This window comes from Barbus barbus (genome assembly GCF_936440315.1).
Source record: "Barbus barbus genome assembly, chromosome: 13".
NCBI classification, from domain to species: domain Eukaryota; kingdom Metazoa; phylum Chordata; class Actinopteri; order Cypriniformes; family Cyprinidae; genus Barbus; species Barbus barbus.
Window position 1 is genome coordinate 22,353,760 of NC_136741.1, and position 12,949 is coordinate 22,366,708.

The window sequence follows — 12,949 nt, forward strand, 5'->3', positions numbered from 1 at the left end:
TACGCAACGATGCCATAGTAGATACATTTGGCTTCCAGTTAATAGGTAATAAAAGAAAGATTTTTTTTTTCTTTGTGAGAAGAACATTTTAATAGTATAAATAAATTTTCCACTTAAAAAAAAAAAAATTTGGTTCATCCTGGAACCACAATTCCCAATAAATAACCTTTTTTTTTTTTTTTTTTAAGTAAGAGTGTACATTGGACTGTTTTATGTACAGTAATGAATACAGTAAATGAATGCGCTACAACTGACATGACTAAGGTTTTTTTTTTTTTCATCTCAGCAGATGGAGAGAGCCCTCCATCAGCCTTATCAGCTACTGTCAGTCACATCAAGATTGAGCCAATCAGTACCATGGACCTTTAGTAGCAGTAATGGCAACTTGCTGTACCTCTCGCTCTGATTGGATAGAGTGAGTTTATTATGAAGTTTTTGTGGAATTACTAAAGTGCTTCCCTCCACGTTGTTATAAAGTGAAGGGAAATCAAATGAAGGCTAATTAGAAATAATTAAAAATTTAATTGAAGTTAATGCTTCATTATTTGATTTAAGACAATGCTAATTTGTGAAGTTTCACATGAAGAACCCCTACCATTTTTGTACAAATGAATTTAATTACACTGAATAAAGTTTCAACAGTGTTGTGTTTCTATTTGTGTTGTAGCTTGTAGCATGCGTTCCCTACGTAAGACTGTGCTGTTAGCTCTGGTAGCATCAGTGGTGCTGGTTTTGGCAGTGCTACATTCCTGGCCCACTCGGGTCTACAGCACTGTGGATGTCCGGTACAGACCGGGTCCTGGAGCTGAGCGGCTGCTGGAGGAGAGACTTCCTGAACCGGATCCCAGCACTAGCACTATCCCTTACAGAGTGAAGGAAAGTGTGGCCAGGTCAGTTAGTCTTCACAAGCTGATGTTTGATGTTTTTCTATTAAACATTGATTCAAGTAGAGGGAGATGGTGTAGAAGAGTTTTATTAATCAAAATCAAAATTAATCATATGTAATCAATGTGAATATAAGCATTTATGTATCAAGTTATGCTACTATTATAAAATTGTATCTACCTGCATGTGTAGAGGCCTGCAGAAGAATGGAATGTGCAGACGTATGGTTTAAGGTAAAGCTGCACATCCTGTTTTGACATGATAGGGTCTCTTCCTTTAACGTAACATAAATTGGGGCATATTGTCTGCTCTAGGAAACAGATGGAGACTGTTTCCTAGAAACAATAACGATATAGTAAATGTATTGAACATGCCTTAGGGGAAAAAAATGTATTTAAGAGTGTACGAACACAAATTCGGGAGATTCACTGCAGGGTCTCTCGGTTTTATTGTCACTGATAATAAAATCTAAATTCTGGCATCAAAACCCCAAGACTCTGAGAATGATTCCTCATAGCACTGGCAGAAGCCACCACAAAGGTTGTAGAACGCCTGCAACTTTTAAGAACTACTTATCTCAAACTTTCATGTAATTTTTACTGTTCAAAAGTTTTGGGACATTTTTGAAAAATGTTTTTAAAAACATTTCTTATGCTCACCAAAGCTGCATTTATTTGATCAAATATATAGTAAAACAGATATAATATTATTACATTTGATATAACTATTCTATTTTAATATATTTTAAAATGTAGTTTATTTTTGTGATGGCAAAGCTGAATTTTCAGCAGCCATTACTCCAGTTTTCAGTGTCATTAGGTCCTTCGGAAACATTATTATTCTATTGATAAACATTAATATCTTAATGTTTTTGTGCAAGCCCAATAAATTTTTTTCAGGATTCTTTTGATGAATATAAAGTTGAAAATAATTTTATTTGTATTTATTTATTTTATTTGAAATAGAAACATTTCATAACATTATAAATGTTTTTACTGTAATTTTTGATCGATTTAATGTAATCCTTGCTGCATACAATAATTAATTTCTCTTCAAAAACAAATTTTAACGACCATAAACTTTTAAAGTTGTTCAGAAATCTACTGCTTATCTCTAAATATCACTTTAAATTCTGTACATTCATTTATTTTGTTAACTCAGAATTGACATGTTGATGTTCTGTAAATCTTTTATGTATTTATATATATATATATATATATATATATATATATATATATAGATGCTGAACAAAATTATAAACGCAACACTTTTGTTTTTGCCCCCATATTTCATGAGCTGAACTCAAAGATCTAAGACTTTTTCTATGTACACAAAAGGCCTATTTCTCTCAAATATTGTTCACAAATCTGTCTAAATCTGTGTTAGTGAGCACTTCTCCTTTGCCAAAATAATCCATCCACCTCACAGGTGTGGCATATCAAGATGCTGATTAGACAGCATGATTATTGCAGAGGTGTGCCTTAGGCTGGCCACAATAAAAGGCCACTCTAAAATGTGTAGTTTTATCACACTGTAATGATGAGTCAGCGGCGTCAGGATCCATGTGCAGCTTTATTGATCCACAAAACAAATCAGACGGGCATAGATAAATTGCAGGCGTTAGACACAAGGAAGGCAAGGCAGATTCATAAACAGAGTTCGTAATGAGGGTCGAGGCAGGCGGCAGACAAACAGTAGAATCACTCAATGAGGCAGGCAGGGTCAGAATAGGCAGGCAGCAGAAAATCATAAACGGGTAAACAGTCCAGGTTATCAACAGGAACTCAAACACGGGAAGAATGCTCAGAAATGTCTGCATGGAAAAACAAGACTTCGCAAAGAGAGCAAGGGCAGCACAGCTTAAATATACTGGGCAATGAGAAACACCTGTGCAGGTAATCAGTCTCAGGCACAGGGTATATGGGAAATGAAGTCCGAATGGAACAGTTAGTACTCTGGCGATAGTTCCCTCTGGTGGTGATCGGAGAGAGCCACAGAGGCTGAATTTGTGACACACACAGCACAATGCCACAGATGTCGCAAGTTTTGAGGGAGCATGCAATTGGCATGCTGACTGCAGGAGTGTCCACTAGAGCTGTTGCCCGTGAATTGAATGTTCATTTCTCTACCATAAGCCATCTCCAAAGCAGTTTCAGAGAATTTGGCAGTACATCCAACCGGCCTCACAACCGCAGACCACGTGTAACCACGCCAGCCCAGGACCTCCGCATTCAGAATCTTCATCTCCAAGATCGTCTGAGACCAGCCACCAGGACAGTTGCTGCAACAATCGAAAGAATTTCTGCACAAACTGTCAGAAACCGTCTCAGGGAAGCTCGTCGTCCTCATCGGGGTCTCGACCTGACTGCAGTTTATCGTCGTAACCGACTTGAGATGGCAAATGCTCACATTCGATGGCATCTATCTCTTTGGAGAGTTGCTCTCTTCACGGATGAATCCCGGTTTTCACTGTACAGGGCAGATGGCAGACAGTGTGTATGGCGTCGTGTGGGTGAGCGGTTTGCTGATGTCAACCTTGTCGATCAAATGGCCCATGGTGACGGTGGGGTTATGGTATGGTCAGGCGTATGTTATGGACAACGAACACAGCTGCATTTTATTGATGGCATTTTGAATGCACAGAGATACTGTGACGAGATCCTGAGGCCCATTGTTGTGCCATTCATCCACGACCATCAGCTCATGTTGCAGCATGATAATGCACGGCCCCATGTTGCAAGGATCTGTACACAATTCCTGGAAGTTGAAAACATCCCAGTTCTTGCATGGCCAGCATACTCACCGGACATGTCACTCATTGAGCATGTTTGGGATACTCTGGATCGGCATATACGACAGCATGTTTCAGTTCCTGCCAATATCCAACAACTTCGCACAGCCATTGAAGAGGAGTGGACAACCTGATCAACTCTATGCAAAGGAGATGTGTTGCACTGCGTGAGGAAAATGGTGGTCACACCAGATACTGCCTGGTTTTCAGACCCCCCCCCCCCGGACCCCCCCCCCAATACACTACAACTGCACATTTTAGAGTGGCCTTTTATTGTGGCCAGCCTAAGGCACACCTGTGCAATCATGCTTTCTAATCAGCATCTTGATATGCCACACCTGTGAGGTGGATGGATTATCTCGGCAAAGGAGAAGTGCTCACTAACACAGATTTAGACAGATTTGTGAACAATATTTGAGAGAAATAGGCCTTTTGTGTAAAGTCTTAGATCTTTGAGTTCAGCTCAATGGGGGCAAAAACAAAAGTGTTGCGTTTATAATTTTGTTCAGTGTACATTTGTACATAGAGACTGTCTACTGTCAGCTCAGAAGGATGTAAACATTTTCCTTCCGGAGGTTGATCATGTGATAACTCTCCTCCTCTTCCACAAGGCTTTTGGCTCGCAACGGGTGTGTTTGTGAAGGAGAGAGCAGAGGGGTCAACCTACCCTTTGCTCAGCTATTGTTCCCTAGAGTGTCTGCCCATCCCCTGGACACTGCCTTCCAGGCCTCCCAGCTCCATGAGATGAAGAAACGGCGTGCCAAAGAGTATCAGAGCTTCCAAATGAGGTGCATTTAATCAATTTATGCCAGTGCCAATGTTCAGTTGTTTGGTTTATAAATCCATATCCCTGTTGAATAAAATCAGCATATTCTGGTTAGGTATGTTTTGAAGAATGGCAGCTGGTTTGAACTGGTTTAAGCTGGTCCTTAGTTGGTCATGAGCTGGTTTAAGATGGTCCTAATTTGGTGTAAAAAAAAAAAAAAAGGATGTGAAAAGATGTTGAACATTTCAAGTTATTTTATTACTGCTGAACTTCAGTACTGCCGTTTACAAATGCCTCTAAGCAAACAGAAAAAGGCACATAAAACATTTTTTTTTAAATAAAAAGGCCCTTCAAAGAGAGAGAGAGAAAGAGAGAAAAAAATAAACTCCCCTCATCATAATTTGAGGGGAGTTTATTTTTTAGACATTATCTTACCTAAATGTTTGTGTTACAAATGTTTGTGTAGGACTCGGACAGATAGATGGATGAATGAACAGGTATTTATTGGCAATCAGCTGAGCAGCAAGGAGTGTGACAGGTAAGTGGCAATCCTGAAGGTCTTCGGTAATCTGGAGAAAGGTTAACTTGACTATCTTCTTTTGACAGGGAACTTGGAACACGAACTGAACACACACCTCACCTGGATGGCAGACTTGGACAGAACGCAGGAGCAGACTTACTGGGGATCGCTGGAGAACACACTCGGGAGGAAACACTGCAGGTAAGTAGACAAGGAGGTAAGTAGTAGGCATAGAGCTGTGATAGCTATGGCAGTCCTCTTCGCATGAACGAGACCGGACACTGGGGTGCTGTGAGGTGTGTGTATTTATGGCATGGCTAATGAGAGGATCAATGATGTGCTGGTGCGTGTGATCAGTACTCAGATGAGGGAGTGCGCTGTGATTGGTTGGTGACAGAGCCTGGCAGATCTGTGACACTACCCCCCTCTCCATGGCCCGCTCCCGAGGGCCGAGGACCCCGACGTTGTGGTGGTCTACCCCTCCCTCTGGGTGCTGGACGTTCCGGATGGCTGGCATGGAACTATTCAAGTAAGACAGGATCAAGAACATCATCTCTGGGAACCCATGATCTCTGTTCTGGGCCGTAGACCTCCCAGTCTACAAGATACTCCAGCCGACCACCACGGCGCCGGGAGTCCAAGATCTGCTTAACTTGGTAGATGGCACCGTCTTCCAGGATCAATGGGAGAGGGGGTTCCTCCGTCGGGCCAGGCTCTGTGGGGGGAGAAACAGGAGAGTGGTAAGGTTTGAGCAGTGAAACATGGAATGTGGGGTGAATCCTGTACTGAGGGGAAGCTGAAACTGGTAAGTGACCAGGTTGACTTGCTTGATTATGGTGAAGGAGCCAACAAATCCGGGACTTAATTTCTTGCAGGGTAGGCGCATCCAGCCAGACCTTCTGTCCAGGTTGGTACTTGGGAGCTTTGGATCTTCGAAGGTCAGCTGTCATTTTGCGCCTACGCACTGCTCGCTGAAGATGGTGGTGAGCAGCGTCCCAGACCCTCTCGCTCTCTCTGAACCAGTAGTCTACTGATTGTACATCCGCCGGTTCCCTAGACCAGGGGAACATGGGTGGCTGGTAACCGAGTACGCACTGGAACGGAGTCATACCTGTGGCTGGTTGGCGCAGAGAATTCTGGGCATACTCGGCCCAGCCAATGAACTGGTTCCAAGAGTCCTGGTGGCCATGGCAGAAGGTTCGAAGGAATCGTGCTACTACCTGGATCTTTCTTTCGGTCTGCCCGTTCGTCTGGGGATGGTATCCGGAGGACAGACTGATTATCACACCTAGGAGCTTGAAGAAGGCTTTCCATACCCTTGATATGAATTGGGGTCCACGGTCAGAGACGATATCCTCAGGGATACCAAAGTATCGGAAGACGTGATTGAACATCAACTCGGCAGTCTCCATTGCTGTGGGTAAGCCTTTGAGAGGAAGGAAACGACATGACTTACAAAATCGATCAACCACCACCAGAATGCATGTGTTACCATCGGAGGCAGGAAGGCCCGTAACGAAGTCGACTCCTAGGTGTGACCAGGGCCGATTGGGAATAGGCAGAGGAAGCAGCTTGCCTGCTGGTAAGCGGCGTGGACTCTTGGACATGGCACAGTCTTCACAGCCTTGGACGAACCTTCTAACATCTCCGGCCATATTGGGCCACCAGAAGCGATCTCTTAGCAGCGAGAGGGTGTTGTTGGCCCCTGGGTGGCCAGTGCCCAGAGATGAATGTACAGACTGAATGAGGGGTGTGCGTTGAGCCCTGGGAACATATTGCAAGCCGGGTGGACAGCCCGGCGGAGTGGCTGTGGAAGCATTGGTGGGGGTGAACTGACTTGAATTCCACTGAATGAGACTTACGATGATCTTCTCGGGGATGATGGATTCAGGTTCTTCTCTAGTTTCTTCCTTGGAGTCATAGAGGCGAGACAGGGCGTCGGCTTTGACATTCTTGGGACCTGGACGGTAAGAAATCGTGAAGTTAAAGTGTGTGAAAAAGAGGGCCCATCGGGCTTGACGAGGGTTCAGTCTCTTGGCCTCTCTCAGGTACTGCAGGTTCTTGTGATCGGTGAGAACTGTGAAGGGATGTTGTGCACCCTCCAACCAATGCCTCCACTCTTCTAGGGCCAATTTAATGGCGAAAAGTTCTCTGTTACCTATGTCGTAGTTTCTTTCCGCCGGGCTGAGCTTGCGAGAGAAGAAGGCACATGGATGGAGTTTAGCTGGTGACCCTGCTGCTGGGAGAGTATGGCACCAACTCCTGAGGTGGATGCATCGACCTCCACAATGAATGGTTTCCTGGGGTCTGGGTGTACAAGGACTGGGGCGTTAGTAAACACTTCCTTGAGCCTTCAAAGGCTTCGGTGGCTGCTGGAGTCCAGGAGAGAGCTTTGGGTATGCTGCGGAGCAGGTTGGTCAGTGGGCTGGTGATGGAGCTGTAATTATGGATGAAGTGGTGGTAAAAGTTGGCGAACCCCTGGAAACGCTGAAGCTCCTTAATGATGTCAGGAGTGGGCCATTTACGGATGGCGTCCACCTTCCCCTCGTGCATCTGGATGCCACCGCTGTCGATGATATATCCAAGAAACTGCACTGAGGACTGATGGAAAGAGCACTTCTATAATGCCGCTGGGATGAGAGGAAGGGGATAACGGAACTTGACCGTTGTCTTGTTCAGGGCTCGATAATCGATGCAAGGTCATAGTCCTCCATCTTTCTTGGCCACAAAAAAGAAGCTCGACGAAGCAGGGGATGTGGAGGGACGGATATAACCTTGCTTGAGTGTCTCCTTAATATACTCCTCCATGGCCTTCTGCTCGGGTATGGAGAGTGGGTAGATTTTCCCATGGGGCACTGGCTCACCCGGTAAGAGGTCTATTGCACAGTCCCATGGCCGGTGTGGAGGCAACTGGGAGGCAGAACATATCACCGAAATGGGAGTAACAGGCAGGAACGTCTACTGATAACTTCTCTGGAGGGCTTTCAATGGACGTGGAGTTGAAGGCGATGGAATCGACTGAAGGAGAGACAGGTTTAGGTGCATTGGGAGAATAGTTGGAAAAGCATTGGTTACCCAATTTCAGGACCTCACCAGTATGCCATGAAATATTGGGCTCATGTTGAACAAACCAAGGCCGTCCGAGGATAATATCTGCAGTGGAACCCTCCAGAACAAGTAAATGGATGTTCTCCTCGTGTAGCAAACCAATTTTCAGATGTACAGGCCCAGCACTGTGATTAACACATTTACGACTGAGTGGGGTGCCAGTTACCGATTGAATTTGGTAATTCTTCTGTGTGGCTGTGGTTGAGAGGTTGAGCTGACAACAGAGGCTTCCTGAGATGAAGTTCCTGGCTGACCTAGAATCGAGGAGGGCATAGACTGGAAGAGAGAATTCGGAGGCAGTAAGCAGAACTTCTATCGCCAGTGGTTTTAAGTTGTGTATAATCAGGTGAATAGTACTCACCAAGAGGCGAGGGGGTCGCACGGGGCATGCCGCTCGAAGATGCCCCTTCTCTCCACAATACAGACATAAACCAAGAGAAAATCTTCTTTGTCGTTCCTGATTAGATAGTCATGAATTGTCTATTTGCATAGGTTCGTTGACTGGTTCTGGAGGGTCCTGGTCTGGTTGGTGGCGGAGGAGTGAATTGCAACCTGAAATGGGAGTTAGTTCTGCAAGACAAGATATAATTTGTGTAGCGCATCGAATGTAATGTTGGATGAGACTTTCCAATCTATGGGAATCATTGTAGGCAGCTCCAACCCTTGATGGTAGGCAGTTAATAGGGCACGTTCGTTCCATCCACTGGCTGTTGCAAGGGTGCGGAACTGAGGGCATAATCATTAATGGACATGGTATCTTGACGTAAATTATATAATTTGTCACTTACTGAATTGTCATGTGCAGGTTTGCCAAAAACTTCTCGGAAGTGAAGTATAAAATTTTGTAGGGATTGAGTGACTGTACCTTCTTGTGCCCAGATAGTTTCTGCCCATTATAACGCCTTGCCCTTCAGAAGAGAAATGATAAAAGCGATCTTCACTTTTTCATTGGGGTACAATTGAGGTTGCATTTCAAGTGCTAGCGAACTAATGAGTGGCTCAATGATGTGCAGGTGCGTGTGATCAGTACTCAGGTGAGGGAGTGCACTGTGATTGGTTAGTGACAGAGCCTGGCAGATCTGTGACAGTTTGATCGTGCAGTGCATTTTTGTTTTTTGCAATAGGGCAATTGTTGCACAATAGCTTCTTACAAAAAGCACAAGCCTGATTTCATGAGCTGTATTTGAGGCGGTCTTATGTGTGTTCGCTTATGAGCACAACGTCTCTAGGAGAGCACGCGAGTGCTGAATTGTTAAATGATGGGTGACAACTCTGACATTTCCTGTGTCAACTGTGCAGTATAGCAAATTAGCTCAAAAGGGAAATATTCATAATTAATAATAACTGGTTATAATTAATTATGAATATTTAGATCAGATACTAGAATTAACTGTTGCAGAATCAATATTACAATGATTTAATCTGTTCATCCACCGACAGTATAATCATTTATCAATTCTAGGAAAGATTATTTTCCTGGCGAAGAAAGAATAACTTTCCTACTTCATACAGTACTACCATTAACTTAGCATGTAGCAAGATCAACATTCAGTGACTCCGAATTGTGAGCAGCACACAAAGGCAATCAATTGTGAATATAATGAATTGAATAAATGAAACTACAGCTAACATACAACTAGACTAAGCAAAACACATATCTACAGAATGAAGGAAAGTAAGGAAAGAGAGAGAGAGAAGAAACAATGAATGGCAGTATTTAGCATCAATCAACCACAACCTAGTGAGAATCATCAGAGAATCAAAAATCACCTTAACAAAGGGGCCCAAACTTAGACCTGCATCTAACTAGTTGGAAACTGTTACTTGCAATGGCTTTATTGCTGAACAAGAGTCAGTCCAGATGTGGTAGACAACAGAGGATCTTGAGTTCAGTAGGAGCGAGTTGGAGGCTTTCGTCAGGTTCTTCTGAAGATCGGAGAGTCCACAGCGAATTGACAAAGTTACTTAAGGATAAAAACTGCCAGAAGGTCCAACTCAAGGGTGATGAGTCTTGGAAAGTGTGTCTGAAAGGGAAAGAGCAATGATGGGTTTGGGTTAGGACCTTTTAACGGTCCCTGGTCACACCCATCTTTGGCATATTGACCAATGTAGAGGTGTGAATTTTGAGCGGGAGAGGTTCCTTTGTCTCACTGTAACACCTTATTTGTACGGTTTATGGTGGTCTGGAGGATTATTCCAATATTAAGTCAAAGTATGGACAGAGTGTGCTTAAATTCACTCACGCTGTTTGTGAAATTACATCTCACAGAAAGTTTTCAAATTACTTTTTAAGCTTTTTAATAAAGAAATATGAATTGTACCTGTAAAGGGAAACAGTTTAATTTAGCTCAAAATTAATAATTTATGATTTTATATGGAATTTGAACAGACTGACTGTTTCACGGCAGCGATTCATGTACAACATTAACTCTGCACGGGATATTAGAATCCAAAATATAGTGAAAACACTATTAAATAGCACAGTAACAAAGATTGGCAGTTTAAGACATTAACTTGTAAGCACAAAACACAAGATACTTCTCTTTTCAATATAAATGAGGCTTTATTTGATAAATCTAAGACATGTAAACATGTAACACATTCACACATTACAGAAAAAGAGAAAGTGAGGAAAGGATGAGTTTAAGAGAATGAAAATGTGAAATCCCAAGTTTACAGCAATATGTGCTATTGCATAGACCTGAACAACCATCAATCACTTAATTAACCCTCGCATTGAGTCTCTCAATGAGGCTAAAATTTATATTAAATGCTCCAGCTCAGCAAAAATCTGGAAGTTACTTGCTTGCGTTGCCCTGGGAGTTAAGGGATTCCCTTTTGTCGTCGTCGTAGAAAGGGGGTTTCCCGAGGTTGCTGATTGGCTGGCAGTTCAGTGGTCATTTGTAGTGATGTATTGGGAAACCAATCGTTGGGCGTTGGTTGGAGATGGTTTCAGTTGCTAGTTGAAGTTTGAAGCGGGTGCAGTCGAACTGGACTTTGCGGCAAACTTAACTTTTGAACACGAAACTCAACGACAGAAAAGAAACTAAAGTAAAAGAATAAAATGAGGTAACGAGACTAGGTGGTTTTTCTTCTCATCGTGGTGTTAAGTAGTAGCTGGCATGTAGGCCAGAGCATGCTCAAAGAGCGCTAAAAAAAACAGCGTCAAAACGCGGTGGCAAAAGTTGAAGAAACCAGAGAAGAGAGAGAGAGATTTGATGGTGTGCTGAGTTTTTAAACTCTGCTTTCGGACCCGTCCCAATGGATGTCTTGACCAATTAGAAATCATCTTAGCTAGGGGTGTTGCTCTGTTTCTTCCCCATCATAAATCCTGTATCAGTCACATGGCCCGAATTTTCCCGCTCTTGTAAAGTATACTTTTGGACATGATTTCTATAACAAGACTATGATACATTTGACAAAGAATTGATTGGAAGAAACATTTAAAGCATGAATTTCTAAACTCATACATACCAAACATGAATATTAACCTTTAAGCTATTCAGTAGTTATTAAAAAGACATACACAATATGTGATTAAAACATGATCATCAATTGTGTGGGTTACATGATACGGAGTTATGCATAGAAATTATTAGTTGCTCATAAGTCCTTTTAGGTTGATTTTAGGTGCATATGGAAAAAAACAGTCTCTTTGTGTAGTTCTGTGTAGAACAAAAAGACATGTTCTGCAAAGACCAGAGAGGTTAAAAGGTCTCCTAAGGAATTTCAGTCACAGTCTTTGTCTTGTGGTTGGTTGAAACCAATCCAAGAATGTCTGTAGCTCGTGATTTCTGTCACAGATCTACGTGTGCTGGTCACACGGTGCATCTCTTTGACCATTAATCTTGATTACTTGCCCCCAAATTTGACGATCTCCTTCCGGAGTTGGACTTATCAATAAGTATTCTTTTGCCTTAATGCTGTGAGCTGCTAGTTGGACTTGCTTGCTTCAAACTAGTGGGAGCTAGGGATCTGATTTACGACGTCCTGTTGCCTTTGGGCCTCTTTGGAATTTCGGCTCATCATGTTTCAATGTTCTGATCGAATCTTAAATTTATCTGATTCAGTCTCTGATATCTTACATACCTCACCTTTAGCATTATACAGGTCCTTTTCAAAAAATTTGCATATTGTGATAAAGTTCATTATTTTCTGTAATGTACTGATAAACATTAGACTTTCATATATTTTAGATTCATTACAACACAACTGAAGTAGTTCAAGCCTTTTATTGTTTTAATATTGATGATTTTGGCATACAGCTCATGAAAACCCAAAATTCCTATCTTAAAAAATTAGCATATTTCATCCGACCAATAAAAGAAAAGTGTTTAATACAAAAAAAAAAAAGTCAACCTTCAAATAATTATGTTCAGTTATGCACTCAATACTTGGTCAGGAATCCTTTTGCAGAAATGACTGCTTCAATGCGGCGTGGCATGGAGGCAATCAGCCTGTGGCACTGCTGAGGTGTTATGGAGGCCCAGGATGCTTCGATAGCGGCCTTAAGCTCATCCAGAGTGGTGGGTCTTGCGTCTCTCAACTTTCTCTTCACCATATCCCACAGATTCTCTATGGGGTTCAGGTCAGGAGAGTTGGCAGGCCAATTGAGCACAGTAATACCATGGTCAGTAAACCATTTACCAGTGGTTTTGGCACTGTGAGCAGGTGCCAGGTCGTGCTGAAAAATGAAATCTTCATCTCCATAAAGCTTTTAAGCAGATGGAAGCATGAAGTGCTCCAAAATCTCCTGATAGCTAGCTGCATTGACCCTGCCCTTGATAAAACACAGTGGACCAACACCAGCATCACTGACTGTGGGTACTTGACACTGGACTTCAGGCATTTTGGCATTTCCCTCTCCCCAGTCTTCCTC

The 12,949-nt window shown here is 42.8% G+C and overlaps 1 protein-coding gene across 1 annotated transcript in view; it reads left to right on the forward strand.

Annotated features, from left to right (window-relative positions):
• Positions 1-675: 675 nt before the first annotated feature.
• Positions 676-12,949, forward strand: part of b4galnt1b (beta-1,4-N-acetyl-galactosaminyl transferase 1b) — a gene marked incomplete at its 5' end in the record, with an annotated part of 45,902 nt that continues 33,628 nt past the window's right edge. Inside the window, 2 exon segments of the mRNA XM_079432519.1 lie at positions 676-890; positions 4,288-4,464. Of these exon segments, the coding sequence (XP_079288645.1) occupies positions 676-890; positions 4,288-4,464 (392 nt within the window).